Below are 26,654 nucleotides of genomic sequence, written 5' to 3' on the forward strand. Positions count from 1 at the left end.
CTTTATTACATTTGATTTAATTACTGAATTTTCCTAAGCGAGGGTAACCGTAAGGAAAGCGTAATAACATAGGCTTATCACAACAGTTACAAATTGTTTATTTATTTTTTTGAGACATGAGGATATATGTCTCTAAACTTCATTATATGTATTAAGCATATCAATCATATTATTTCTATTGTCAAGCTTTAGTTTTTATTTTATTTAATTTCCATTCTAGGTGGAGGAGATTGTGGACCAGGTCATTCAGGATCTGGAGCCGACTGGAATGCTCTTACGAGAGCCATGCAAGTTTTAGGAATTGGAGAGGCAGAACAAGAGATAGTCATTAAAATTTTAGCTTCAGTGCTACATTTAGGAAATATATATTTTCACAGGCGACAATTACGGTAAGAATTTGTTTAACTGATTTTATAATGTCGATTTTATAATGTTAAGTTGAGAATATGTGATAAACGGAGATTTATTTATTTATTTATTTATTTATTATATGGCATACAATAAGAACACATAATTAAAAATCAATATACAACGTTACATTTAGTATTACAAACGATTATCTAATGTATTATTATTAATATAATGTAAAACATTTTCGGTTGCATTCAGGAACTCATCGAAAACTCCAGGGAATCGCCTTCGGGGGCATTCTTTAACAATGTAACGAACGGTCTGTCGTTGCGCACTACAGTCACACTCAGGAGTAAGGGCTTTTCCCCATCTATATAAGTTGTCAGCACGTCTACCGCTGTTTGTTCTTATTCCATTTAGCGTTGTTCGTGTATTGCGGGTCAGTTCAAAGCTTGGTGGTTTCTGATCGATACAGGCCATTTGGTGTGCTTTCTGGGGTGAGTCGCTCTCCCATTATCTTCTCCAAGCATTGTTGAGGTTAAAATGTTCCTGATCTAAGGAGTTAACTCTAAACAATGGAAGATATCTGGAACGCAGTCTGTTTATTTCGATATCAAGCATATCATGGTGGATGGGTAGTTGATGGTTAGCCTCGATTTTTCGATATTCTCTAAGAAGAGAATGACTTCGCAGTTTCGGCGGTGGAATATGACTCAGAATGGGAAGCCAATAGTTCGGTGTGGGTCTAATTGTACTGAGATCATTCGCATGGTCTGCTTTAATTGGGTGTCAATCGTGTGTTTGCTATTGAGTCATACCATGGAAGCATATTCAACCGCCGAGTATAAAGTCCGAGGGTGAATGATCAGAGTACGGAGGCTGAGGATCCCCATGTGGTATCACATAGCTTTTGGACTATATTATTTGGCTTTTTCAGTTTTGCTGCCGTTCTTTGTAGGTGTTCTTTAAAACTTACTGTTCTGTCCACAGTCACTCCAAGATATTTTGGTGCTGAGTGATGAGTGAGTCTGTTTTCAAAGTGAACGGAGAGTTTTTTGTTGGCTTGGGCATTACTTAGATGAAAACAGCACACTTCGGCTTTCGTTGTATTGGGCCGTAACCTCCATTTGCGAAAGTATTCTCCCATAATGCAAGGTAATCCGTTAGTATTGTTTCTGTAATATCCATGTTATTATATCTTGCTGCTATGGGTCAGTCGTCAGCGTCGCCAAATTTCTGTGAAGTTGTCCCAGGTAACACCAAGATGTATAAATTAAACAGTAAGGGTACCAAAACAGATCCCCGTGACAGTCCATTGCTGAGCTTGGTTTGAGCTCTTTTAAAGTTGCCCATTGTGACTTGAAAAGATCTGTTGGTGAGCATGCTATCAATGAGTTTAGTTACCTTTTGACAGGGGATGGCACGGATTAGTTTGCAGATTAGTCCTTGTCTCCAGACAAGGTGATAAGTCAATGAAAGCAACAGATGTTTTTGGCTGTCTTTGAAAAACTGCTTCAATATGTGTTATGGGATAGAATCTGATCTGTGCAGCTGCGGTTAGGTCTGAACCCTTCTTGCTCAATAGGTATCAATTCAAATATGTTTCTACTACATGTTTACGAGACATGTGGCCATATAAAAATTATTCATAAAATATCGGTTAACGTAAATTTGCTTAACGTAAATGCTTTTTAGATTATCTGTTCTATAAAAATAAAAATATTAAGTGAACGCAAAATTTTTAATTTAATAATACCATCTTTTAAATAATGGCACAATCACCAGTTCCAATTATTTTGTATCATTCGCACCAGTAGGCTCTAATATAATTTTTTACAAATAAAAGTCAGATATCAAGCACAGTTTTTTATTAAATCTTTCTCTCTGAGAGTATCTTCAGGTGCATCTGAAATAAGCCAAAAAATGCTTTTTAAGTAAAATAAAAGTAGCAAACTTCGAAACAACTCGAAGCTGATCAATATATAACATCTTTACTTCGTCTAAAAATTGGTTATCCAGTACATTAAGGAATTTCATAAACATTTAAACACACTTAAACAAATAACGAATGCCAGACAAAAGGACTGTTACGTCCCTTCACACATAGTCTTAGTTTTTGTTGTCAACGTGCACATGTCCACCCTCCGGCAAGTCCGGCTTGTAAGAATGTCCATCAGTACTGAACTCGTCAAGCAGATCTGTCAGAACATGCCAACTGTTCCTATTTCTTTAGACAACTTGCCGTATCTTCAACATTTAAGGTTGGCTGATAAAATGGCAAATATTCCCGGTAAGGTTGATGTTCTATTAGGAGCAAATATTTTTCCTTACATCTTAACAGGAGGAATTATTAAAACCCGTAATGATCAGCTTTCAGAACATATGTAAATTTATCAATTAATATAAATACTGTGTGTGTATGCAATCAAATTACGGTACCTGTGATGTTGATGTAATACTTCTTCTTCTTCCTCAGTGCACTGGGTTGATTCGGGAACAGAATCTCCTCAAAAGGTCACGTAGTCAGGTTACACAAAAATACTGAAGTGTTTGTCGCGCCGATCTATACAAGACTGTTTCTAAACTAAGATTAAGATTGAAGTGCGTAGCGTGTCGTAGCCCTGCTCCCTTAGGACTTTTAGGGGGGGGGGGGGCGGACTGTACAGGTCCGTATTAATTCACGATTGACAAGACATACACACACGTTAATTAAAGAATTAAATATAAAAATAAAATAATAAAAATTATTAATAAAAACTAAGACTATGTGTGGAGGATAGAAATTCCGAGGGCAGATTTGTAGTAAAGCTGCCTTTCAAAAACGAAATACCTTCTTTTGGCGACACGAAACGTTTAGCCCCTCTAGAAAAATTACTTTTTTCTCCCTCTCAATGGGACTTAATTCTAATGAATTTACTGATGGACAAATTGGATGTAGAAACAGTTAGAGCTTTCGAATTACACTTTGCTTCAAAAAATGTACCTTCCTATGAGGAAGTTTATAAGTTCGCATTGCAGCGTTGCACTTCATTGGAGTCATATAAAAGACAAGTTAGCAAAAATGTTAAATCTATTAATTCCGATACTTTTAATAACGTAAGGTATTCATCTCGTCAAACTTCTACATTTTTGACCAGTTCTGTCAAAAATAAGTGTCTATTTTGTGGTTCGGATCATGCTTTATTTAAATGCAATCAATTTCTTGCTGAATCACCTCAAAAACGTTTTGACTTTGCTAAACAGAATAAATGTTGTATAAACTGCTTGTCTAAAACTCATGTTACGATCAAATGCCTTTCATCCAAAAGATGTACACATTGTAATAAAAACTAAGACTATGTGTGGAGGGACGTAACAAGGACAAATAGTTTAAAATTATTGGGTAAGATGCTACGTTATGGGCGAAGGCAGGAGACAAAATGGCTCCTGGTCGTTCAGATTTAACGGAAAGGTTCAAAGTCGCCCTCTAGATGTAGCAAAACGATATTTTTGCCTCTTCAACAAAAATAGGCTCTCAATATTAAGAAAAGGTCTTTGTCTGTGAATGCTAGCAGCAGAAAATGATTGCCAGTCGGACTATAAATATAAGAAAAGGATCTCTTACTACCGCAATTAATTAAAAACGAACAGTGAACGACTTAAAAAAATTGTGAGTTTATCGATCGTAAATTAACTACAAATATGCACGTCTGAATGCATATTGATACAAATAATAACTGGCAACTGAGAACTAAAATCGGATTTTGGCTTTTTATAAATAGGACCTAAGCTAATTAATTTTTGAGAAGGGGATGTGCAGTTTGGTTCAAAATATTTGTTTCAATGAAAAAGTATTAACGTTTTAACGAAAAACCAATAAATTTTTTAAAGAAATTATGCGTAACTAATACTTAAATAAAGTGGTTTAAAAGAAAACGTATTCGTATATGGACTACTATAGCCCCAAACATAATTTATTACCAAAAGGGTCTCTTAAACGCTTAAACGTATTTAAAGAGATAAAAATGAATGATCTCTCTAGACATAGTATTGAAAATACTGGCCTGTAATAGAGAAATTTGGCATGCTATATTAACATACCAGTTTTTTGACATAGTTGTCTTGTATTATTTCCAGTTATTTTTCCAGTAATTTTCACTTACTGTATATAAATGCTAAATATTTTTTTATGATTTAACCTTTCATTAAAATATGAACTTTTTATTTTGAAAAATCTGTTAATTAAATAAAAAACCTAGGTAGTTAACATTCTGTTGGAAGAAAAACGACTCTTTTAATCATCGATTTCAAATTAAATAGATAATTTCGAAATTTTATTGCACATTCAAACAATTACATACGAAATTCTTTTAGCATTGTTTGTCATATCGTTTATTATTACAGGCATGGTCAGGAAGGCGTAGAGGTGGGCTCGGAAGTCGAAATCAAGTGGGCTGCTCATCTCTTGCAAATTTCTTCTTCGGGATTGCAACGAGCCTTGACATCGAGGATAACAGAGGCGAGAGCTGAAAGAGTGTATTCGCCGTTAACAATTGATCAGGCGTTGGATGCTAGAGATGCATTTGCGAAATCCTTGTATTCGGTATTGTTTAACTGGTAAGGAAATTTGATAGATTATCGTCTATTAATAGTCACAACTTAATAGGTGTAATAAACAAATTATTTTATTAACTCATGAGTTTTCGTGTAGGTATATTTACAATTTTTTTCTTTTTTCGTCCAAACTGACTTATGTACAGGATTTCACGATCTAAAATTTCACGATCAAACAAAGGAGAACATTAAAAAACCGCTAATAAGTGTTGTCAATATTATACTACACTTAAAACACGCCCTTCTCACTTAACGTGTGCCCTCATCAGACACAAAAATAAATCTGCCCCAAATTCTGGTTTTGTATATTATTTATACTTAAAACCAAATTACTTAAAAGGAAATATTAATATAAACATTTTGATAGGTAATTCAAGACAAAAGGTATGTCGTATGTGTTTATAATACAAAACTGCTTATACCTACTGCAAAAGTAATACATAAGTTTTAAATAGACTTATATTATTAATTTAGAATACATAAATTATTCGCAAAACTTGAAACTACGGCGCGGCGTAATTTGACAAAATTTAAACATGAAAATGAAAAAGACAGTCAAGATTTGATTTCACGTACAAAGCGTCTATGTATCTGTTTATACGTACGTATTTCGCCTTAATAAGGCTCATCAGAACAGCTATTCATAGGCGTTCTCAACGTGAAAAATAAATCTTTCCTGTCTTTATTTTTATTCGGATCTACTCTGTATGAGTACAAGAAACCAATTCGCTAATGATTTCTACTTAGTTGAGGAGACATGTCGTGGAATGCAAATTTTAGATTCCTCATGTCTCTATTAACATCTTTATCAACGTCTGCTTTGCCTTGCAATTTTTAGAAGGCTCAGATTAAGGCAGAAATCTGAATTGTGTTTCGAAACTATTTTACGGATTTATTATTAGATGTCGCTATTGCGTCCGTTTCGAAGCCATTTTAGTGTTGCTTCTTAAAGACAGGAAAGATTTATTTTTCACGTTGAGAACGCCTATGAATATCTGTTCTGATGAGCCTTATTAAGGCGAAATACGTATAAACAGATACACAGACGCTTTGTACGTGAAATCAAATCTTGACTGTCTTTTTCATTTTTATTCGGATCTACTCTGTATGAGTACAAGAAACCAATTCGCTAATGATATCTGCTTAGTTGAGGAGACATGTCGTGGAATGCAAATTTTAGATTCCCCATGTCTCTATTAACATCTTTATCAACGTCTGTTTGCCTTGCAATTTTTAGAAGGCTCAGATTAAGGCAGAAATCTGAATTGTGTTTCGAAACTATTTTACGGATTTATTATTAGATGTCGCTATTGCGTCCGTTTCGAAGCCATTTTAGTGCTGCTTCTTAAAAACAGGAAAGATTTATTTTTCACGTTGAGAACGTATATGAATATCTGTTCTGATGAGCCTTATTAAGGCGAAATACGTATAAACAGATACATAGACGCTTTGTACGTGAAATCAAATCTTGACTGTCTTTTTCATTTTTATTCGGATCTACTCTGTACGAGTACAAAAAACCAATTTGCTAATGATTTCTGCTTAGTTAAAGAGACATGTCGTGGAATGCAAATTTTACATTCCCCATGTCTCTATTAACATCTTTATCAACGTCTGCTTTGCCTTGCAATTTTTAGAAGGCTCAGATTAAGGCAGAAATCTGAATTGTGTTTCGAAACTATTTTACGGATTTATTATTAGATGTCGCTATTGCGTCCGTTTCGAAGCCATTTTAGTGTTGCTTCTTGAAGACAGGAAAGATTTATTTTTCACGTTGAGAACGCCTATGGATAGCTGTTCTGATGAGTCTTATTAAGGCGAAATACGTATAAACAGATACATAGACGCTTTGTACGTGAAATCAAATTTTGACTGTCCTTTTCATTTTTATTCGGATCTACTCTGTATGAGTACAAGAAACCAATTCGCTAATGATTTCTGCTTAGTTGAGGAGACATGTCGTGGAATGCAAATTTTAGATTCCCCATGCCTCTATTAACATCTTTATCAACGTCTGCTTTGTCTTGCAATTTTTAGAAGGCTCAGATTAAGGCAGAAATCTGAGCCTTCTAAATGTGAACTCATTCTTTCGAAACACTGAATTGTGTTTCGAAACCATTTTACGGATTTAAAATTTAAACAGTTTTCGGGATGGCATAGAAATATCATGATACAGCAGAAAATTTTAGGGCAGCTATAACAAAAGCACTCTTACCGGGTGCTCCCAGTAAGAGTGGTATATCAAAGTTATGTTTTTTCATCAAAGGTAATCAAGAGATGAAGTTGAGCATCTAGTTTTGATTCCTAGAAAAGTGTAATTATGATGATAAAGAAATAGAAGACGAAGATGGAGAAAAATATTAAAAATTAAATGAGAAACTATATGTAGTAAAATATATTGTGTATATAATTTTAAAACCTTGAATCTCTTATACTTTTAAAAACTATAACGTATATTAATTTTAGTCCATAGCACACTTTAACAAAACTTTCATAATATTTTTTATTTTTTTTAGGTTAGTTACTCGTATTAATTCCATAGTCCAGAAGGGAGGCCTACACGACGCTGCAAGAATATCTCTATTGGATATTTTTGGTTTCGAAAACCTCAACGAAAATTCTTTTGAACAACTTTGCATAAACTTTGCTTCGGAATCTCTTCAACTATACTTCAACAAACATGTTTTCAAGCTTGGTAAGTTCCATCTCGATACATCAGTTAGTATCTAGTTTTGGATTCATAGGTTTACTAAATATTTAAATAAAAGAAAAAAGTGCAAAATATATTTTGCTTGGAACTTGAACGATTGTTAAAGACTTCTGCTAAACAGGAGTTCTTCATTGCCACTCGATTCGTCTTCGTCTATAATATATACGAACCTTCATCTAAGAAATCAGGTTAAAAATCGGAAACAAATTAAATAAATTATTAGAGAATTGGATCAAATTTAGAATATATCAATTACATCATTTTATAACATATAAAAATTATTTTACACAATAGTTCCTAGGAATTGTTGTAAGTATTTCTATCTTCTGTAAGTTCTATTTTAATCAATTTTCTTACCTATGATTTTACGTGTTTGTTTTACACTGTAAACTTTTATGATACGTGCCAGCTTAAATCTATGTAGATTACTACTAAATAGTATGAAATCTTTGTACTTTTCTTTCAAAAATATGAAATATTGTAAAGAATAATCATGCTTGTTAAAAATTTTGCAACGCTAGTAATAGATGACAAACTAGATAACACTGTGTCGGAAATATGCAGAATGAAGATTGTCATACTGGGGCTTAGCGATATACAATGGCCTGAATCAAGAAAATGTGACACCAAAAATGGAACAATGTATTATTCCGGTAACAACAATTTCAATCATAGGCAGGAAGTTGGCCTTATAGTTGATAAGAATTCTCAAAAAGCTGTTTGTAACTTTTTCCTTACGCTGATCGAGTATTAATGCTGTCTCTCAACTCTCATTTAAAACGTAAAATAAATGTATTCCAACTATATGCACCCACTGCACACAAGGATGAAGACACCATAGAGAACTTCTATGAGCAGATTAGCAATATCTTAAAGCTGACTAAAAGACATGATATAAATATTATATTGAGAGATTTAAACGCTAAAGTGGACCAAGGAGAAATGGAGAATTTCGTTGGGGCGATATAGACTCGGGGAGAGGAATAAACGTAGCGATCGGCTGGTTGATTTCTGTATTAATGAGGAACTCGTAATTGCAAATACCTTGTTCAAACTTTCTAAACGTAGACTATACACATGGAGGTCACCAGCTGACAATAACAACAAAAGTCAGAAATCAAATAGATTATATTATCGTCAACACAAGATATAGAAATTCTATAATATCATCCAAAACTTATCCAGGGCGGATATATTCTCCAATCACAATCCGGTTTTTTTGTCGATAAGACTGAAACTAAAGAATGTAAAGCACCGCAGCTCCAAGAAAATCATTGATACAAGGCGGCTCAAACAAGACATATGAGAAAACGAAATTTAAAATAAACGTAAACTTAAGAAAAGTCAAAAAAGATAATGCAGAAAGTTTAACTATTGACCAAAAATGGGGAAAAATTCAACATGTCAGTTAAAAAAGAAATCCTCAAACCCTCAAAAATCCTCAAAAAACAAAACTTTGGATGACAGTAGAAATTCTTGAACTTATGGAAAAACGAAGAAAACGTAAAGCAAAAGACCTAAATAAATACAAAGAAATTCAGAAAAAAGAAAATTCATCAAAAAGAAAATTCGAGAGGCAAAAGAGATGTCACTCTCGGACAGATGCAATAAAATAGAAGATCTGGATAAAAAGTATGAGCTTTAATTTACACAAAAAAATTAAAGAAATGACAGATTCTAGAAAAAGCACAAGAACGAATATCCTTAGGAATGGTAAAGGAGATTGTGTCGCTGGATCAATTACATTCAAAAGCTATTTAATCATGAAAGAGAAGAACTATCATTACAAACCACAGAGGATACCGGACCACCAATATTACGGGAACAAGTCATTTATGCCATCAAAAACACAAAAGAGGGCAAAGCTACCGGACCAGATGATGTGCCCATCGAATTATTAAAACTCATTGATGTAGATGTTATTGATGTAATGGTTGAACTCTTTAATCTAATATATCAGACCGCCACAATCCCCAGACAATGAGTCAAACTTTTTTTCCAGACATTTTTGAAAATAATACACATCAGAATTGTTAAAACTCTTGACTATAAAATTCGTGACACCCAATTTGGCTTTAGAAATAATGGTATGAGCACAAGAGATGCTTTGTTCAGCTTGAATGTGCTGGCCCAAAGATACATGGATATGAATCAGGACATGTACTTAAGTTTTGTAGATTTTGAAAAGGCATTTGATAAGGTTCAACACAAAAAACTTGTAGATATATTAAAAAGCAAAAATATTGATAACCAGAACACTCGAGATATCAAAATACAGAGAGGAGTCCGCCAGGGTTACGTGCTGTCACCGCTACCCTTCAATGTCTACAGTGAAGCGGTATTTAAAGAAGCTCTCTCAGATTCAATAGAAGGTATATGCATGATCATCACTAAATCAGCAGATCCAATTGGTTGTTGAGGATACTGTAATTAAGAGTGTGGATACCGACAAATACTTAGGAACATGGATAACATCAAATGTAGACCAAACCAAAGAAATTAAGACACGTATTGAAATAGCACGTGCATCATTCGTTAAACTTAAACAGTTTCTTTGTTGTCGGGATATAAGGTTAGGTCTACGCCTAAGAATGCTTCGATGTTACGTGTTCTCTACTCTTGTCGCTTGGAAGCATGGACATTAAAATAACTGCATCTAAATAATTTGGCCGCCTTTTAATTTTGGTGTTACAGAAGATTCCTACGAATAGTGTAATCACTCATATTTGCTTAATAACCAGTATAGTTTGTTTGAACCATTTGAATTTTCCAGTTTGCTATTTGTGTGTAGCATGTGACCTGCTTTTAATGTCAGAAGTTTTCTTCTGGCTTCACAGAGACCTATTAAGTCCCATTGTATATATCTCAGTTCCTCCTCTAATTCTGAGTTTATCGTCTGAGGATAGTGTTCTTACGGTATATATTATGTTACGCTTTGATATGTCAGTTGTCTGTCCCTCAAGAATGCTTGGAACTTATTCTTGGGGCAAGATTCTTAACGGTTCGTTCTAGTTGCCTGGATGGTTAAGTTTTGAACCTTCGCATTTTATTTCATTTAGAGGGTTTTTATTGGCAATTTACAAATTACACACACCAAATTGTTTGGTGCATCGCAGTAAAGGAACCAATAAAAACTGCTACTACCTTGCTTCCTACTATCCAGTGTTGCGTCGGTCCAGGATCGATTTCTATATGCTGCTTTATTTACCTTGCGAGGCTGGGACTGGGACTTCACTCTTAAAAAAGCTTTATTCGCTTCATTTGGCCCTGTGAGCTTGTGAGAACCAGTGTTCAGTCAACTTAATACAAAGCTACTACCTCTCCCAACCCACTAACCCTCTACCAATTAAAATGATATTATCTCTATATTTAGGAAAAATAGCTAGCTGCCTAGAAATTTGGAATATAAACACAAAGTATAAAGTAGCAGAGATTTAGTCAGAGATATCGCAATATAATCGCGATATAGCATAATAAATGAAAAGGTCCCTGTAGAGTAGTTAAAAAGCAGAACGAGGACAGGGGGCAGTGTATCGGAAATGATTGTGGACGTATATGATAAATTAAACAAGCAGAAAATATAACAAAACTATATATTAATAAAAAGTTATTTTCATTGACAAAAAAACACGATAGTTATTTGCAAATAACATTTCTGAAAGCAGATTCCAGAAATAGCGTTATAGTATAATATATGGTCTTAATATAAATATGTGTCATAACAATAGCAACAAGTGCCATGAAGTGCCATAGCAAAGAGAAATAGGCTAGAAACAATACTAAAAACGGCAATAATAAAAATACAGTCACACCTTCGTTTCAAAGTAGTAGTAGTAGCTACTTCATGCTTGTCTTTTTTTCTTTTTTAGAACAACAAGAATATGCCAAGGAAAGACTGGAATGGACTAACTTAACATGGACTGACAACACACCAGTGATACACTTATTAGGAAAAAAACCCGTCGGTATTCTACATCTTCTAGATGATGAAAGCAATTTCCCGAAAGCTTCGGACTCTTCATTTTTAGAAAAATGTCACTACAATCATGCTTTAAATGAGAATTATTGTCGTCCTAGAGTAGGAGGAAGAGAATTCGGAGTAAGTATCAGAATATGTTGGTACAAAATCTTCAATATTTGGAATAAAGCTGGGTATAAAAAATACTTATTTTTTTTTAATATTTTATGTTTTTGATATGATTACAAAACATGACATATGAGAATACTTAGGCAGAAAAATGGGAGAATTAAAAATGTTTTATTAAAACTTATTTGTTTTTTAGATAAGACATTTTGCTGGACAAGTTTGGTATTCGGTGGATGGATTCTTGGACAAAAATCGAGACGCTTTAAGACCTGATGTTATTGAACTCATAGCATCAAGTAAAAATGACTTAATCAGCGCTATTGCGAAACCATTATTACATCATACTCAAACCAGAACTCTTCCCAGAGGAACTAATGGAAGATTTGTTACTATGAAACCAAGGACACCCACTGGTAAGATATCAACGAATTTATTATTACTAAAAAATTTTAGTTTATCAATAATAAGGTGTTTGAAGCGGGTTATTTGCTGAAACTAAGTTATAAATTGGGTAGAACTTAGCTTAAAAACTTAGTATTTCTTCTTTCTATTCTTTTGATGTCGTCATAGAAGGTTGGCGACAATTTAATTTATCGGCAATCTCCTGATATCCGTTTTCAAGAATTTAAATGAGATCTTTGCTGGTATAACTTTCTCCGAGGATATATTCTTGTCAATATTTCAGATATATGGAAAGATGCAGCCAAAATGAGTAAAAAAAAGTTGAAACTAGTGATGTTGAAAGAAAAGGTTCTATTCACAATCCCATATTTATTAAGTTAAATGACGTTATGTTTCTGCGACCGGTTTCGGAATTATAAATAAGTCTATATTTTTATTTTTAGTTGCTGCCAGGTTTAGCGATAGTCTTCACACACTGCTAGAATCAATGTCGAGATGTAACCCGTGGTTTATAAGATGTATCAAACCCAACAACGACAAAGCGCCAATGAGGTTTGACATGCCAATAGTTCTGGAACAGTTGAGATATAATGGAATGTTAGACACAATTAGAATTAGACAATCGGGTTATCCGGTTAGGATGAAGTTCCATCATTTTGTAGATAGATATAGGTAAGAAAACTATAAGTATTTTGTAATATTTTTTAATAGTAGGAAATTTTTGTCTCTGAAGCAAAATACTGTGAACTGTTTTCAATGCCAGCATGCTAACGCAATTTCAAGGTACTTGAATATCATAAGACATGCATAGGTGTCTACGAATTCAAACTCAAATATCAGAATAATATATTACTTGTTTCCTATTGTAGTAGTAGCTTACAAAGACCCCGTATACTCTAATGGTCTTTGATAAAATCAACTTTTTACTTATTGCTTTCGGTTCTTTATTGCAGCCGTAACTATGTGCAAAATAAATATTTTTAAAAAGTTTTTCGTAGCTTAAATTAATATGGGTGAGATATTCCGAAACACAACGCTTTACCAATGTTTCTATTCGAATTATGTTGAATACCTTTGAAGAAAAATGAACTATTTTGTAGGTATTTAGATTTTTTTCAAAATTTTGATAACATCTTTCCCGGTAACTCCACATTTCTAGCTTATTGATGGTTCATACAGGGTGTTTTAAACTTAACCGCCAACATGCACAATTAAAATCAATTATAAGTTGCTTACTTTAAATAGAACACCCTGTATTCTTATCGGTATTCTCTAAACTTCAATCCAGATAGAGATATTGCCTTATCTAAGTTAAATCATATCACTTAATTATTTTTTAAATATTAGTAAAGGGTAGGCAACGGCTGTCAAAGATTTGATAGTTAAAACGTTAATTGTTTATGTATGTATTGTTTTGACAGTATTCTTCGTAGTAAATAATGGTAAATTTAGGATTTACTATTGATAATTTTTTAAATCTTATTAATATTTACAATGAGTGTAATAGAATTGTTGAACGGGCTTTCCATGCTTTTGCAGAAAGATATCCAAATCGACCAAATGCAACTGGTAATATTGTAAGAAGATTGCTTAAAAACTGCCGTCAGTTTGGTCAATTTAAGACAAAAATAAATAAAAAATAAACCACAGGGGACAGTGACAAACTGTTGTGACTAATGTTTTTAGTTTTTTTTTTTGGCCTCTCCAAATGCCTCCATTAGAAATTGTGAGAGAGATCTTTGTTCGACGAGAACAATTCATCCCATTAAAAAAAAACACAAACGGAAACCATTTTTATATCATTTGGTGCAACACTTACAATTATGTGATCTTTCTCGAAGGGTATAATTCTGTGAATTGTTTTAATGAAGACCGAAGAGCTTGAAAACTTCATAAAAAAAGTTATATCGTCTGATGAAGCATAGTCTAGCAAAAATGGATAACCTAATAGACATAATTCCCATGTTTGGTCTAATGAAAATCCACATGTTAGTAGAGAACGTTATTTCCAAGATAGTCGGAGTTTTAATGTTTTTTTGCAATAAAAGACGATCAAATTTTAGCATTCAAATTTTAAGATGAAAATTTAAATGGTGAAAGATATTGCCACCTTTTAAAAGCAGCCATATGATCGGCGTTACATTATGTTAAGAAATAGAGATGCAGCTTCAGCTTGGTACCCTCCTCATAACTTTGGACCTATTGCTCAGCATCTTTACGACATGTTTGACCATAGATGGATTGCCATTGAGGGTCCGCTTCGTAGGCCAGCTCGCTCTCCTGACTTGGTTCCTTTAGATTTTGGCACTTGGGGTTACATTAAAAATCAGGTATTTTCCAAACCTGTATCGATAAAGGAAGATATGATGCAGAGAAAATACTTTTTAATTAATTATTTAATTTAATTTAATTTAATTATATAATATAATTAATTTAATTTAATTTAATTACTTTTAAATCTCTAATAGACGACCATGTTTCCAGAATTATAAGATATACTTAATGAAAAGGATTCTTAAATATATCTCGAAAGTAGAAAGTAATGACGAAACCAGAATTCAGGATTCATAAATGTTTAGTAGCAAATGGTGCTAATTTTAAACAGTTATTATAAAACTTTATTTGTTTAATATTACATTTAGTAATTTTAGTTTGTAAGTTACATAACAATTAAAATAATACAAAATACTTAGTCTACGTTTTTAATTAAATCCATAATTAATAATTCTTTCATGCTATTGGATACTTTTCAAAATTAATAACTTATGAAAAAATAATAAAATATCACCTTAATATTAAAAAAAAATAGGAATATCTCGAAAATACTTCAATTTTGTGCACAAATTTTATCTGAAATTCCAGGTAGAATTCAAAAATAAAATAAAAAATATTAACGTTCTATTTAAAATAAAAAGTTAAGGTCTAATTCCGGTATAACCGGAAGTGCCACATCCAGAACAACATTATATTCCAACTCAGCGTCACATAAAACCCACACTTCAGATTATTTAACAGAACTGTATCCGCTATTAGTTTTAATCAAAACTTCTCTCGCCATAGCCTATATATAACTCATCTACAACTCATCTACAACTATATCTAACTCCACCATTATTCTACACGAATTTCGAGTTATTCAACTCTCATCAGGAACACTTGTGGTAGTTCAAATTAAGATGAAATGCAATCTATTTTGGACATTAGAGTAACATAACACGCATGCGTATGCTAGGAGCGACCTCTATACGTAGCAACAAAAAGTTAGAAGACCTCTCTTCGATAGCGAATTAGGTGGTAGTTCAAACTTGTTCCTGGTGAGAGTTAAATAACTCGAAACACGTTTAGAAGAATGGTAGAGTTCGAATTGAAAGGAAATGCAATTGTTTATTTTCATTTTAATTTTTTTTTATTTACGTAAAGAGTGCAAAGAGTTGTATTTTCAAGGCTGAACTGTAGATGTATTAAATAAACCAAAAATAGACAAAGAATTTAAAAAACAAAAGAAATCTTTGCGAAATTCGATTAAAATTATTTGAGAAAAGTTGCTCAAACCCATAGCGCCCTTTTGGTCAATTTTTTTTAAAAGTTGTTACTAATAACTTAAACTATTACTTTCTTAAGAAGCGTATTTTTCACCATATTAAAAAAAAATAAAAACGTTTTTCATGTATAACAAATTTTTAATTTTGACCTTTTAAGCCACTGTGTCTCGTTCTTTAAGAATTTATGTTCATTTGAGTTCCCTGGGAAAAAATGCAAATGGTCAAATATAAAAACGCTGTATATTTTATTCGTCTTTTTGGTTATTATCACAGAATGACCTATACCTAATCAATTTTTTCAGATATTTATTAACCAGAATTCCTAGAGGAGCTCCTTACAGAGACTTATGTAGAGCCATTTTGGACTTGATACCTCCTACGGACACAGGTAAATAAATTAGATAAATAAATTTATACATTTTATAATACAATTTTTTTTATTTACTAAGGTAATTTTATCTTCCATATTATTTCAGAGGGTCCAGATTATCAACTAGGAGCTACAAGGGTGTTTTTAAGGGAAAGTCTTGAACGAAAATTAGAATCCACCAGAGGCGAATCCCTAAAAGGAGCTGCAGTGATGATACAAAAGAACATAAGAGGATATCTTGCACGAAAGAAATACAAAAGGATTAGAACCAATGCAATTACGATTCAAAAACACTGGAAAGGATACAGTCAACGAAAACGGTATCAAACAGTAAAAAAAGGCGTCGTTAAAGCCCAAGCATACTATAGAGGTAGGCTCGAAAGAAAGAGATTTGAAAAAAGAAAAGCTGAGTATAGAAGAAAGGTCGATGCTGAGAAAGTCGCCAAAGAAAGAGCCAAACAAAGAGCCGCTAGGGAAGCGCAGCTGCAAGCTCAAGCACAAGCGCAGGCGCAAAAACAAGCTGCTGCTGCTAAGGTATCCAGTGCCAAAGTCAACATAAACCACCTAGAAATTCCAGCAGAACTAGCTTTTATATTTTCCAAATTGGAAAATTATACTCCCCCTCATACGGAAAAAAGTCTTATGAAGGTCTTGGGTGGTGTCACCGGATCTCCTCAACCCTTGATTCTGCCATCTGACTTAGATCAATTCGAATTTTCTAAATTTTCTTCGGTATACTTTAAAGGTGCCGATATGAGGATGAAAAAGGAACCAATTACAATTCCATTCCTATCCAAAGCTGCAGCTAGGGACGAAGATTTTCAAGATGCAGTTGCTCTATTTAAACTAATACTACGTTGGTCGAACGATTCCCAACTGAACGGAACTAAAGAAAAAGCTTTAGCGGATTATGTCGTTCACAAAGGTTTATCTTCAAAAGGGCTGAGAGATGAGCTGTTGATTCAGTTGTGTAACCAGATATATCAAAATGATAATTCAGAGAGAATTTGTCAACTGATGGCCCATTGTTTGAGTTGCTTTCAACCAAGTCCTTCGTTGCACAAGTAAGTAGAAAATATTCATTATTTATACAAATTCATTTAAAAAAAGCAACGTGAACAAGATAAAAGTAATTTAACAATTGAAGGGGTGAGTGGATGAAGGAAGTAAGTAACAAAAGTAAGTTTTTGAGAAATTTTATTGCTGGAACTTTTTTATTAATCGATTTTTTAAACCGATTTTTTTATTCTCACAGGTAGGATATGTATAAATTTTATTGTAAAAACAAAAATTCCCCCGATTTTTAAAAACTTATTTGAAAAATATATATTTGTACTTACCTCTTTTATCCAAAAACTTTTTTGTGTTAGAAATTATGTCTATGCCAAAATGAAGGGGGCATGTGGACTTACCTCCTTTATCTAGGATAAATATTTGCATTTTCTTTTGAATAAGAGCTATAACTAGGAAAAAAATAACATGGATGTCAAGTAAACACTTATATTTTTGGTTTTACAAAAGAGTGACAAACACTGAATTTCTAAGCAGCTTTTGAATCAGTCTAAGGATATTGTACCACCTTCTTAAAATTTTTGTTGCTCTATGATGGCTTCATAATACCACTTATCCCTTTCTGGAATGAAGCAAAGCTGTTCTTTTAGATTGTCTACCTTTTCTTTGCTTAAGGATCCAGTATTTTGGATATGACTTGGAATGTTGAATTCTTCAGGTAGAAGGGATGGGAAATTTTTCTGCTTGAGGATATATACCATTTTGAAAGGTGTGTAGTAATCGTAAGACGTCTTGAAAAGGTATGATCCAAAGATATCTACGCGAATCCACTGTATTCCAGTTTTGAAATTAACCTTTTCATTAAGAAGATCTTTTTTTCTATTCATTAGTTTCTTGGTTTTCATAATATTTTCCGTGTCTCTAAAGTGATGTTGCATGTCTATCACCATATTTTTCTTGGTTGAATAAACAATCACATCACGATATTCATCAGGAATGTAAATGTTTTGATGTTTCTTTAGTCGTTTCTCAATACGTCCAAATGCTCTATCCGAGTCTAAGTACGAGTGTCCTACCTCTGGAATCTTGTGCTCAATCGTTTTAAAGATGCCTTTGCCCACAAGATACTGAAACAAATATACCATCAAAAAATTTTTTGCCCGGCACACGAGTCCGTCCACAAAACTAGATGATATTTTCGATTGTTCGTAGAAAACAACTAAAAATTTCCGAGCTACCTCTGGAAGCTTGATTTTCGGTCCATGTGCAGAAAACGGTTTTTTCCACATTTTTGGTTATTATGTGGATTTCTAAGTTGTAAAACCACATTTGTCTAAGATAAAAGGCTTTCGAGGTACTAAGCCTAGGTAGGGGCATAGTTTGCTTTAGATCCAATGTTACATACACAGTGTTCTCTGATTTGCTAGCAAATTCTCTATCTGCTTTTTGAGATTCAAACGCTGATTTGTAATTTTCAGCGTGCTCTTCATTACTTTTGCCAGGATCGCATGTGCTACATGTATCGCTTTTGGGATAACCAAAAGACAGATTAAATTCATTATTAAAAATGAATCGGTATGTATCCTCTTTTATTTGAAATTTTTCATTTCTTCCGTCAGTTCGGCATTTGTCTAGGTAAAGTTTATGCATTCTAGGGATCGAAAGTTGCGGTGAAAGATATTTTTTGTGAATATTACAATGCCTGGAGTAGTGCGACTCTTCTGCTGGAAAACTTTAAATATGCTCAATGACGTAAGCAGCAACTTCAGCAGGGGTCTTGTTAGGTCTGACTGCGTGTTTTTCCCTTCTGTCCGGTTCAGGAGCATTTTTCCCTGATTTTATTGAAGTTTGGATTAGGTCAACCTTTTTCAAGCTGATTGCAAACAAGGAAATGAAAGCCCGTTTGCATACGGTAGTTTGCCGGCCACTACAAGTTACATTGTATTGGTAGGTGGCAGTTTTATGCTTTAATGCTCCAGTTTTCTTTCTCATTTTTTCCCTTTTTTAATGCTCTTAAAAAGAAGGCAGTTTTTTGCATTTACATCTAGTTTGTAGTAGGAAGAAAATATTGATTCCCTTTCTTCTACAGTTATTGACTGAGAACACTTGTAACGGCAATTTTCATTGCACAAAATCCCAGAGTTAACGGTTTTAGCAGGTTTTACTTGGCCTATTTTAGAAATGTAAGCCAGACCACTTTCTCTGCACTTGGCACGTTTTCGTGCTTTCCATTCTTTAATCTTTTTCTGTCTTTTTCTAGTTACTTTTACTTTTAGTGGAAATATTTTTTTCTTGGTTTTAGTGGGCCAATTAAGAGCCTCTTCATTTCCATTTCCAGGAAGAGCAACGATCTCATCATATGGAATTTACTTGTAGTTCAAAACTTTTTATTCTTTGTGGTATGGATGAAGGAAGTAAGTACTTTATCTTGTTACTTACCTCCTTCATTCACTAGATATTTAAAGTAGTATGGTCAATTACCTCCTTCATACGCTGGCTATCTCAGTTATTTTAAATCATAGAAGGCTGGGGATAAGTGGAAAATTTAATTTAGCACTTACCACCTTCATCCATGCGGATAACTCATTTTCTTAAAAAATGTCACTTACTCCCTTCATCCACTCACGCCTTCAATTATTTTAATTTATCTTTTAGATACCTTCTTAAATACGTCAGCGATCATGTTCCTGAGAATATAAAGGAAACTCTTCAAAGAAAAATAACTAGGGGCGTGCATAAATCACCACATGCAAGAACGTATCCGCCAACTTTACTCGAATGGAGAAGCATACGGCAGGGATACAACACAGCTTTAACTTTAACACTTGCGGACAAAACCATTTCAACTGTTAATGTGGATTCTTGGACCACATGTGAAGAAGTAAGTATCAAAATTTAATAGAGGAAATATAAATTTGCTTCATCTGCTATCTTTTGGCGACCATAAAACCAATCTGCAGACGTTTTAATTTGAATTTCTTGGTCGTGCTTTTGTACTACTTTATTAAAGTGAACATTCTGTTTGCTTGTAAGTTTTATACAGAATTTTTCACCAAATCAGCCAAGTATGCAATAATTTTACTCTTTTGCTTTTGAATTTTATTCTTTCATGTAAATTCATATTTTATAGATTAATCCATCACCTTGTCTTTTTACTGATGTTATTTTAATAGATTTTTCTTGGGTTAATGATTTTAACAAATATTTCGCTTAAGGATCGATGTATCGTACGACGGATGATAAATCAATGTTATGAGAAAATGTTTTACTACAAATTTTAGTAATACCAATACAATTTTTTGTCTCCTGTAAAAAATGTTCTTATCATCTATAACTTATTAAACTCTTGTTGTCCTATATCAAATCCCATTATATCAAATTATATATCCCATTATCAAAAAAACTGTTGTTATAAAAGTCTTATTTAGAAATTCTCTTTCTAGGTTGCATCTTTAGCGGTCTCATCGCTTGGAGGAATTACAGAAGGTTGGACAGTAGTAATGGACGATTCTTCAATTCTAACAGAAGGCAGTGGTCTAGACTATGTCTTTGATTTAGTGTCTGAACTAGAACTTTGTCCTGCTTTCCCCATACCCAAATCAACGAAACTGAAATATGGTTCTAAACGACAATCAATTGTAGAACCAGAAAGCCATATTTCCTCGCACTCCCCTGCCAGACCTCAAGTTCCACCACCTGAACCACCAATGATGAACAAGGAAAGAAAAATTTCGTCCAACAGACACTCCACACCTATACCAGTACAGCCACCGTCTAGAAGCGTCTCGAGAAAGTCGTCTAAAGAAATTCAAGAATTTTCTAGACCTTCTCACAGAGAAGTTCAGCCCAACGTATCACCTTCCTCAAGGAAAACATCACATGAAGCTTTATCTAGAAATTCAGCCTTAAATGAAAGATATTTTGACATTGAAAAAGTTAGATCTAGAAGTTTGGATAATCTACTAAGTGAACCTGAACCAAGTCCTTTGGCAGATCTAGGATTAAGTCAATCTTCTAAGCTTAATGAGAGATATCACTCAGTAGAACAACTTAGTTTAATCAAACCAGTAATTGCGAACCAGAACTATCTTCCCAAACAAGAAGAATTTGAATACCCTGATGTATCTAGCGTGAGTACTTCACATAGAGGAGGTCCTAGGTATATTAAATCAGCTTATGCAGGTAAAAAAGCTCCTCCAGGCTCACACTCGAGCAAAGCTTATATTGAAAAATCTGAGTTTATTGGTATAAGAAGCTCAGCTATGTCAGATACTAGCGAAGCTCCCAGTTTAGCTAGTCACGTAAGGAGGGTAAGAGTACCTAGCCAAGCTTCAGATGTGGACCAATTTTTGGACGAGTTATTCAGTCCTGTCTTAGATGGTAATTTGGATGAATTAAGTGATGCTAGATCAGTCGCTGCTAGTGTAAAAGGCGGCACTTTTAACCAATTACCTCGTTTAAGAGTAGAGGTTGATCAAGTTGAGTGTGATCATGAAATTTTAGATAAATTTTTAGACAACGTCTTGGAAAATATAGAATGTAATGATGTCGATATGTCCAGAACCAATAGCATTGTAAAAAGAGTCAAAGGTGGAGGACTAACAGAAAGTGAAAAATCGGATATTCAAAGGAAAAATAAAAGCCTTGATGATTTTCTAGATCATGTTTTGGAAAGCATTGAATTAGAAAATGTAGATATGTCTGAAACAAATCAAATAATGTCAAAAGTAAAAGGAGGTGGTGAAAAATTAAAAAAGGAAAACAAAGAAAATATTGTGTTAGATAAAGAAGTTGAGAATTTGACAAATAAAACTAATGGAAATAATGTTGATGACTACATAAGTAATCTTTTTAATCCAATATTTATTAACGACAGTGTAAAAGATCTTACCGAAAAAATGAATTTAGTTGAAAGCATTAAAGGCGGAGGAACAACAAAAGGTGATGCCAGCACTTCAAGCTTTACTCTACCAGCAATTCCTCCTCCTATGGTAAACTCGCCATTAATGATGCCTCTTCTCAGTCCAACACAAGAAGGCATGATGCCTCTTTTTAATATACCTGGTGTTAGTATGAACGGAATGCCTCAAAATGGTACTGATATATCATCTTTTCAACAAAATTTACAACGAGCTTTCTTACAGTCTGCAATGGCTCAAAATATTCAGATCCAGCAGCAACTTCTAGCTCAGAATCAGGCACTTCAACAATTGTTAACTCAACAAAGCTCTTTATCCAGTGAAGTTAACGAGTCTGTAACAACTACAGTCAAAGCACAAGTGCATCAATCTAGTACCTTTACTACGCCGAATAGGAAATTAAGCTTCAAATCAGGAAATAATAGAAAGTCTAGCTCTCCAAACATAGACTTTAAAACCCGCAAAGCAAGCATAGAATCAACCATTAGCGTAATGAGCAAAAGTGGAATACCTCCACCACCACCTCCCCCAATGCCTCCTCCACTAGAAGCCACTGATCCAAACGAAGCACGACCATTTTTGGATCCGTACGGACGGGCTAAAACAGTTCGTATAGGAAAGTGGAGGTGGCCACCACCAAAAGATAGCACAAGTCAAGAGACTAGTGAAGATTTTATGCATTTCAAAATGAGGCAACATCAACGTAAAGTTACTCCAAATAAAGATCAATCAATGACAGTAGTAAATGGACATAATGGACACAGCCATGGGAAAAATGACAAAAGTGCCGAATGGGAAGAGATCGAGTATGAACCACTACCTAGAGAAACTGAAAAAACTAACAAGGCTAATAGTAAAAGAGTCTTTGAAATTGGAGCAGCAAGACCTTCACCTGGTTCCGTTGGTAAATTAAAACTAAGTTCTGAAATGAAAAAGAGGTTAGAAATGGTTACAGCCAACCATTCTGTTAGATCTTCAAGCAGTACTGATAAACCTGCTAGAACTGTCAATAAACTGGAGGATACCAGAAAAATGATGCTGGAACAACAACTTACCGGTAGATGGGGTGATGATTCAAGAGATAATAGTGGAAAATCTAGTCCTGAAAGTCCCGTAAATGTAAGTATCTTATGTTTAAAACCCTAATCACATATAATTTTTTTTTAATTTTCTAGAATGGTAATAAGTCACCAACTTCTCAAAGTTGGGGTAGCTCGAACTGGAAACCCGGCCCACCTCCCCCTCCAGTGGGTCCAACTTCTTTACCTCCAGCTCCTACTGGCCCAGCACCTCCTCCACCAGTCATACGTCCTCAAAATCATACGCCACAGGCAGAACCCATTAGAGAGTCTTCATTTATGACTCAAAGACAAGATAGGGATACTTTTGGAGTTCACCAAAACTTGATCAACCAGAATAATTCTAAGAGGAATTCTTTTAGTACAAATTGGGATGTTCAAAGTAATATAACGCACGACACAACTGATGATGTCCATGAATGGACTAAAGAGAAAAGGGAAAGTAAGTAGAAATTATTGTAAATCTATATATAGAATAAAAACATCTCATAATATTAAAACCCAAAAAAGTTGTAGATAAATTGTTATTTCAAAAGGTAAAAGAAATAATAAATTAGACTTACTCACAATCAATTTAATTTAACTATCACGACCGGTTTCGCTTTCTACAATATGCAAAGCATCTTCAGGTCACGATACAAAGTTAAATAAATGATGCCGGTACTCTATTAATTGATGGTTGAAAGAACATGGTTCAAACTATCTTGTATTGTTGATTGGAGAACTCAAGTCAACTATTGTAATTGTTTAACAGTAAACGGGGAAGTTCTTGAGGAGACAGATTTTATCCAATGAAGTAGAGATAGGTAAATGTAATTGTTTGTTTGATGAAAGTAATGTTCTATACCATTAAGTTCTTTAAAGTTATTTATATTTATTCTGGAGATATATTTATGAAATGTGTGTTATTTATTGAGATTTTTATTTTTGTTTCGGAAGGTGAAAGTTGTGAGACAATGAATAAGAATAGATGTACAAATTGTGTGAGTGTGCAATTATATCAGCTTGTAATTATCAAATTTCTTTGATAAAGTTATGTTGCAATATGTGGCAAATTGTTGTAAAGTCCAATATATAAAGTTAAAAATTAAAATTGAGACACTTTAAGACACACAGAAAAACACACAGAAAACACTTAAAAAACAGGGGGACGAAACAGACATTAAATTTAAAAAGGGGAGGATTTTAAAAGAACTACATCTCTTACTTGGAGACAATGAGTTTTTTTATGTTATATGTTTTTTCATTATAAATAGTAGTAGAATATTTTATTGGATTTATCTTAACCCCCCCCCTCACCAGAAACTCAGAAACCATCAAGTTTCTTCAAATTAAAAAAAAACTTCAACTTGTGTTGGGAAGGGGACGAATTTTTATGCAAAATCCATGCCCTCAAATGTAACATAAAGAATAACGTAACAACCTACTGCCCCGCATCAACCCCCTCAATGCCTCAATGTTTTTGATGTTTATCTTTTTCAGTGTCCAAGCTTCCATGCCGTACAGCAGAATGGAGAAAACAGCACCTTAACATTCTCGTTCTTAAGTTTATATTTATGTCCCGGCTGCATAGGAACTTTTTCATTTTGACAAACGATTGTCTCGCTATCTCTATTCGCCTCTTGATTTCTCTTGTCTGGTCATTAGTATCAGTGAAGCAAACCCAGAAATATTTGTAGGGCGTAACTCTTTCAACTGGCTGATTATTTATGGTTAAATTCACATTGGTGTATAGCTTCTTTGTTACAATCATGAATTTAGTCTTTTTGATGTTCAGTTTTAGACCATACTTTTTGGTATGGGTGTTTATGTTTTCCATCAAAAACTGTAAATTTGCTAGGTTATCTGTTACTATTAGCGTGTCATCAGCGTATCGTATATTGTTAATTAACTCTCCGTTAATGTTCATACCAATGTTTTGCTCTAGGAGCGCTTCCTGACATATTGTTTCGCTGTATATATTGAATAATAGTGGAGAAAGCACACAACCCTGACGCACACCTCGACGAATCTCAATTTCTTCGGTTAACTCATTATCAACTTTGATTTTTGCTGTTTCTCCCCAGTTAAAACCTGGATATGATGTTAATGTCGCGACTGTCGATGTTGTTGCTTCTTAGGATTTCATACAGCTTTTGGTGTCTGACTTTATCGAAGGCCTTCTTAAAATCTATGAAACCTACGTAGAGGTCTTGGTTTACATCCAAACATCTTTGCATTAACACACTCAGACCAAACAAAGCTTCCCGTGTTCCCAGTCCACCTCTGAATCCAAACTGTGTGGCGCTTATGTCCTCTTCTAGTTTATTAATTTTTATCATTTAAAATTCATCATTTAACATAAAAGTACACTCATCGGAAAAACACGTATTATACAAATTGATGTTGGTTGTTATTTATGATTTCACTAAATTATTCACAAAATTGAAGCTGGCGATCAGGATCATCTTCGTTTAATTGATGAAGTAATCGTGTTTTATAAGGGTGAAATTTTGTAATTCGATAAACACTAGGCGCTCATACACCAGATGCACGAGATAGTTGTCTGATAGTCTGCCGAATATCCATTTGTAAATAACCCAATACCGCCACTTCACCTGTTTTATTTCGCACTCGACGGTCTACTTCGTGCTTTGTGTTATTAACATCACCTGTAGCTTTAAACTTACAAGTTACATGTTTAGCGTATTGGTATCGTTTTTTTCTCGGTGGTTCGTATTACAGATCCAGTAAATTGAATAAAATACAAGAAGTGGTTAACCATCTCTAACTTGGTGATACTAAATAAAGAAGATTTGAAACTACAAAATATTGAAATAAAATATAAAACTTGAATATAGTGAAAAATCTAAATCCTCAGGTCCATAGGAGACAAGTGGATGGAGAAGAATAGCTGCCAGGATACTATTGGGCACTTGGAGGAATATTTATAGTAATCTATATTTAGTACCGTTTCTCATTAAGTGTCAGAGATATTCTTACTTTCTCCTTTTAATCGTGTACATCGCTTTTCTTTCTTTCCTCATTCTTCGTAGTACGTTCTTGTTTTGTAACTTGTCCATCCATGGTATACTTAGTATTCGCTTGTATAGCCACATCTTGAAGGTTTCTAGTCTTTTGCTCCTTGCTTTAGTAAGTATCCAGGATATAACTCCATATAACATCGTAGGAGCCTGACTTTGATGTCCAGATTAAGATTGTGGCTTTTAAAGAGTTTGAGCGTGTTATTGAATGCACTCCTAGCCTTCTCTATTCTGTGAGTAATCCTTTTGTTCATTTACTATTGTTGCAAGATCGGTAGACTGTTTTACGCTCCACTGGTTTATTCTTAATAAGCTGTTTTGCGTCCCAAATTTTATTTTTGCTGATGATCGTAAATTTAGTATATGGAATGTTATTTAGGCGTTCTTCATTTAGTAGTATTCCATGTTCTCAATTTTTCAAGGATTCACTAAATATTTCCTCTAAATATAAATTAAATAATAGAGATGAAAGTATGCATCCTTGCCTTGCCAATCGCTTCCGTCGGTTCATCTCTAAGATTTGTTCTTATTGTAGCTGATTGGCTCCAGTATAAATTTTGTATTATT

The 26,654-nt window shown here is 33.9% G+C and overlaps 1 protein-coding gene across 4 annotated transcripts in view; it reads left to right on the forward strand.

The window, feature by feature from the left end:
- The window catches only part of Myo10A (unconventional myosin 10A), a 255,983-nt gene that overhangs the window by 99,480 nt on the left and 129,849 nt on the right, over window positions 1-26,654 (forward strand). For all 4 annotated transcript variants that reach the window (XM_072530303.1, XM_072530304.1, XM_072530306.1 and 1 more), the window contains exons 5-15: window positions 221-389; window positions 4,735-4,947; window positions 7,461-7,639; window positions 11,524-11,753; window positions 11,938-12,154; window positions 12,587-12,815; window positions 15,988-16,073; window positions 16,162-17,119; window positions 19,722-19,947; window positions 20,510-23,104; window positions 23,161-23,506. In XM_072530303.1, coding sequence (XP_072386404.1) covers window positions 221-389; window positions 4,735-4,947; window positions 7,461-7,639; window positions 11,524-11,753; window positions 11,938-12,154; window positions 12,587-12,815; window positions 15,988-16,073; window positions 16,162-17,119; window positions 19,722-19,947; window positions 20,510-23,104; window positions 23,161-23,506 — 5,448 coding nt within the window. The remainder of the gene's footprint in view (window positions 1-220; window positions 390-4,734; window positions 4,948-7,460; window positions 7,640-11,523; window positions 11,754-11,937; window positions 12,155-12,586; window positions 12,816-15,987; window positions 16,074-16,161; window positions 17,120-19,721; window positions 19,948-20,509; window positions 23,105-23,160; window positions 23,507-26,654) is intronic.

The sequence above is a fragment of the Diabrotica undecimpunctata genome, chromosome 4 (assembly GCF_040954645.1).
Source record: "Diabrotica undecimpunctata isolate CICGRU chromosome 4, icDiaUnde3, whole genome shotgun sequence".
In the NCBI taxonomy this organism is placed as follows: Eukaryota; Metazoa; Arthropoda; class Insecta; order Coleoptera; family Chrysomelidae; genus Diabrotica; species Diabrotica undecimpunctata.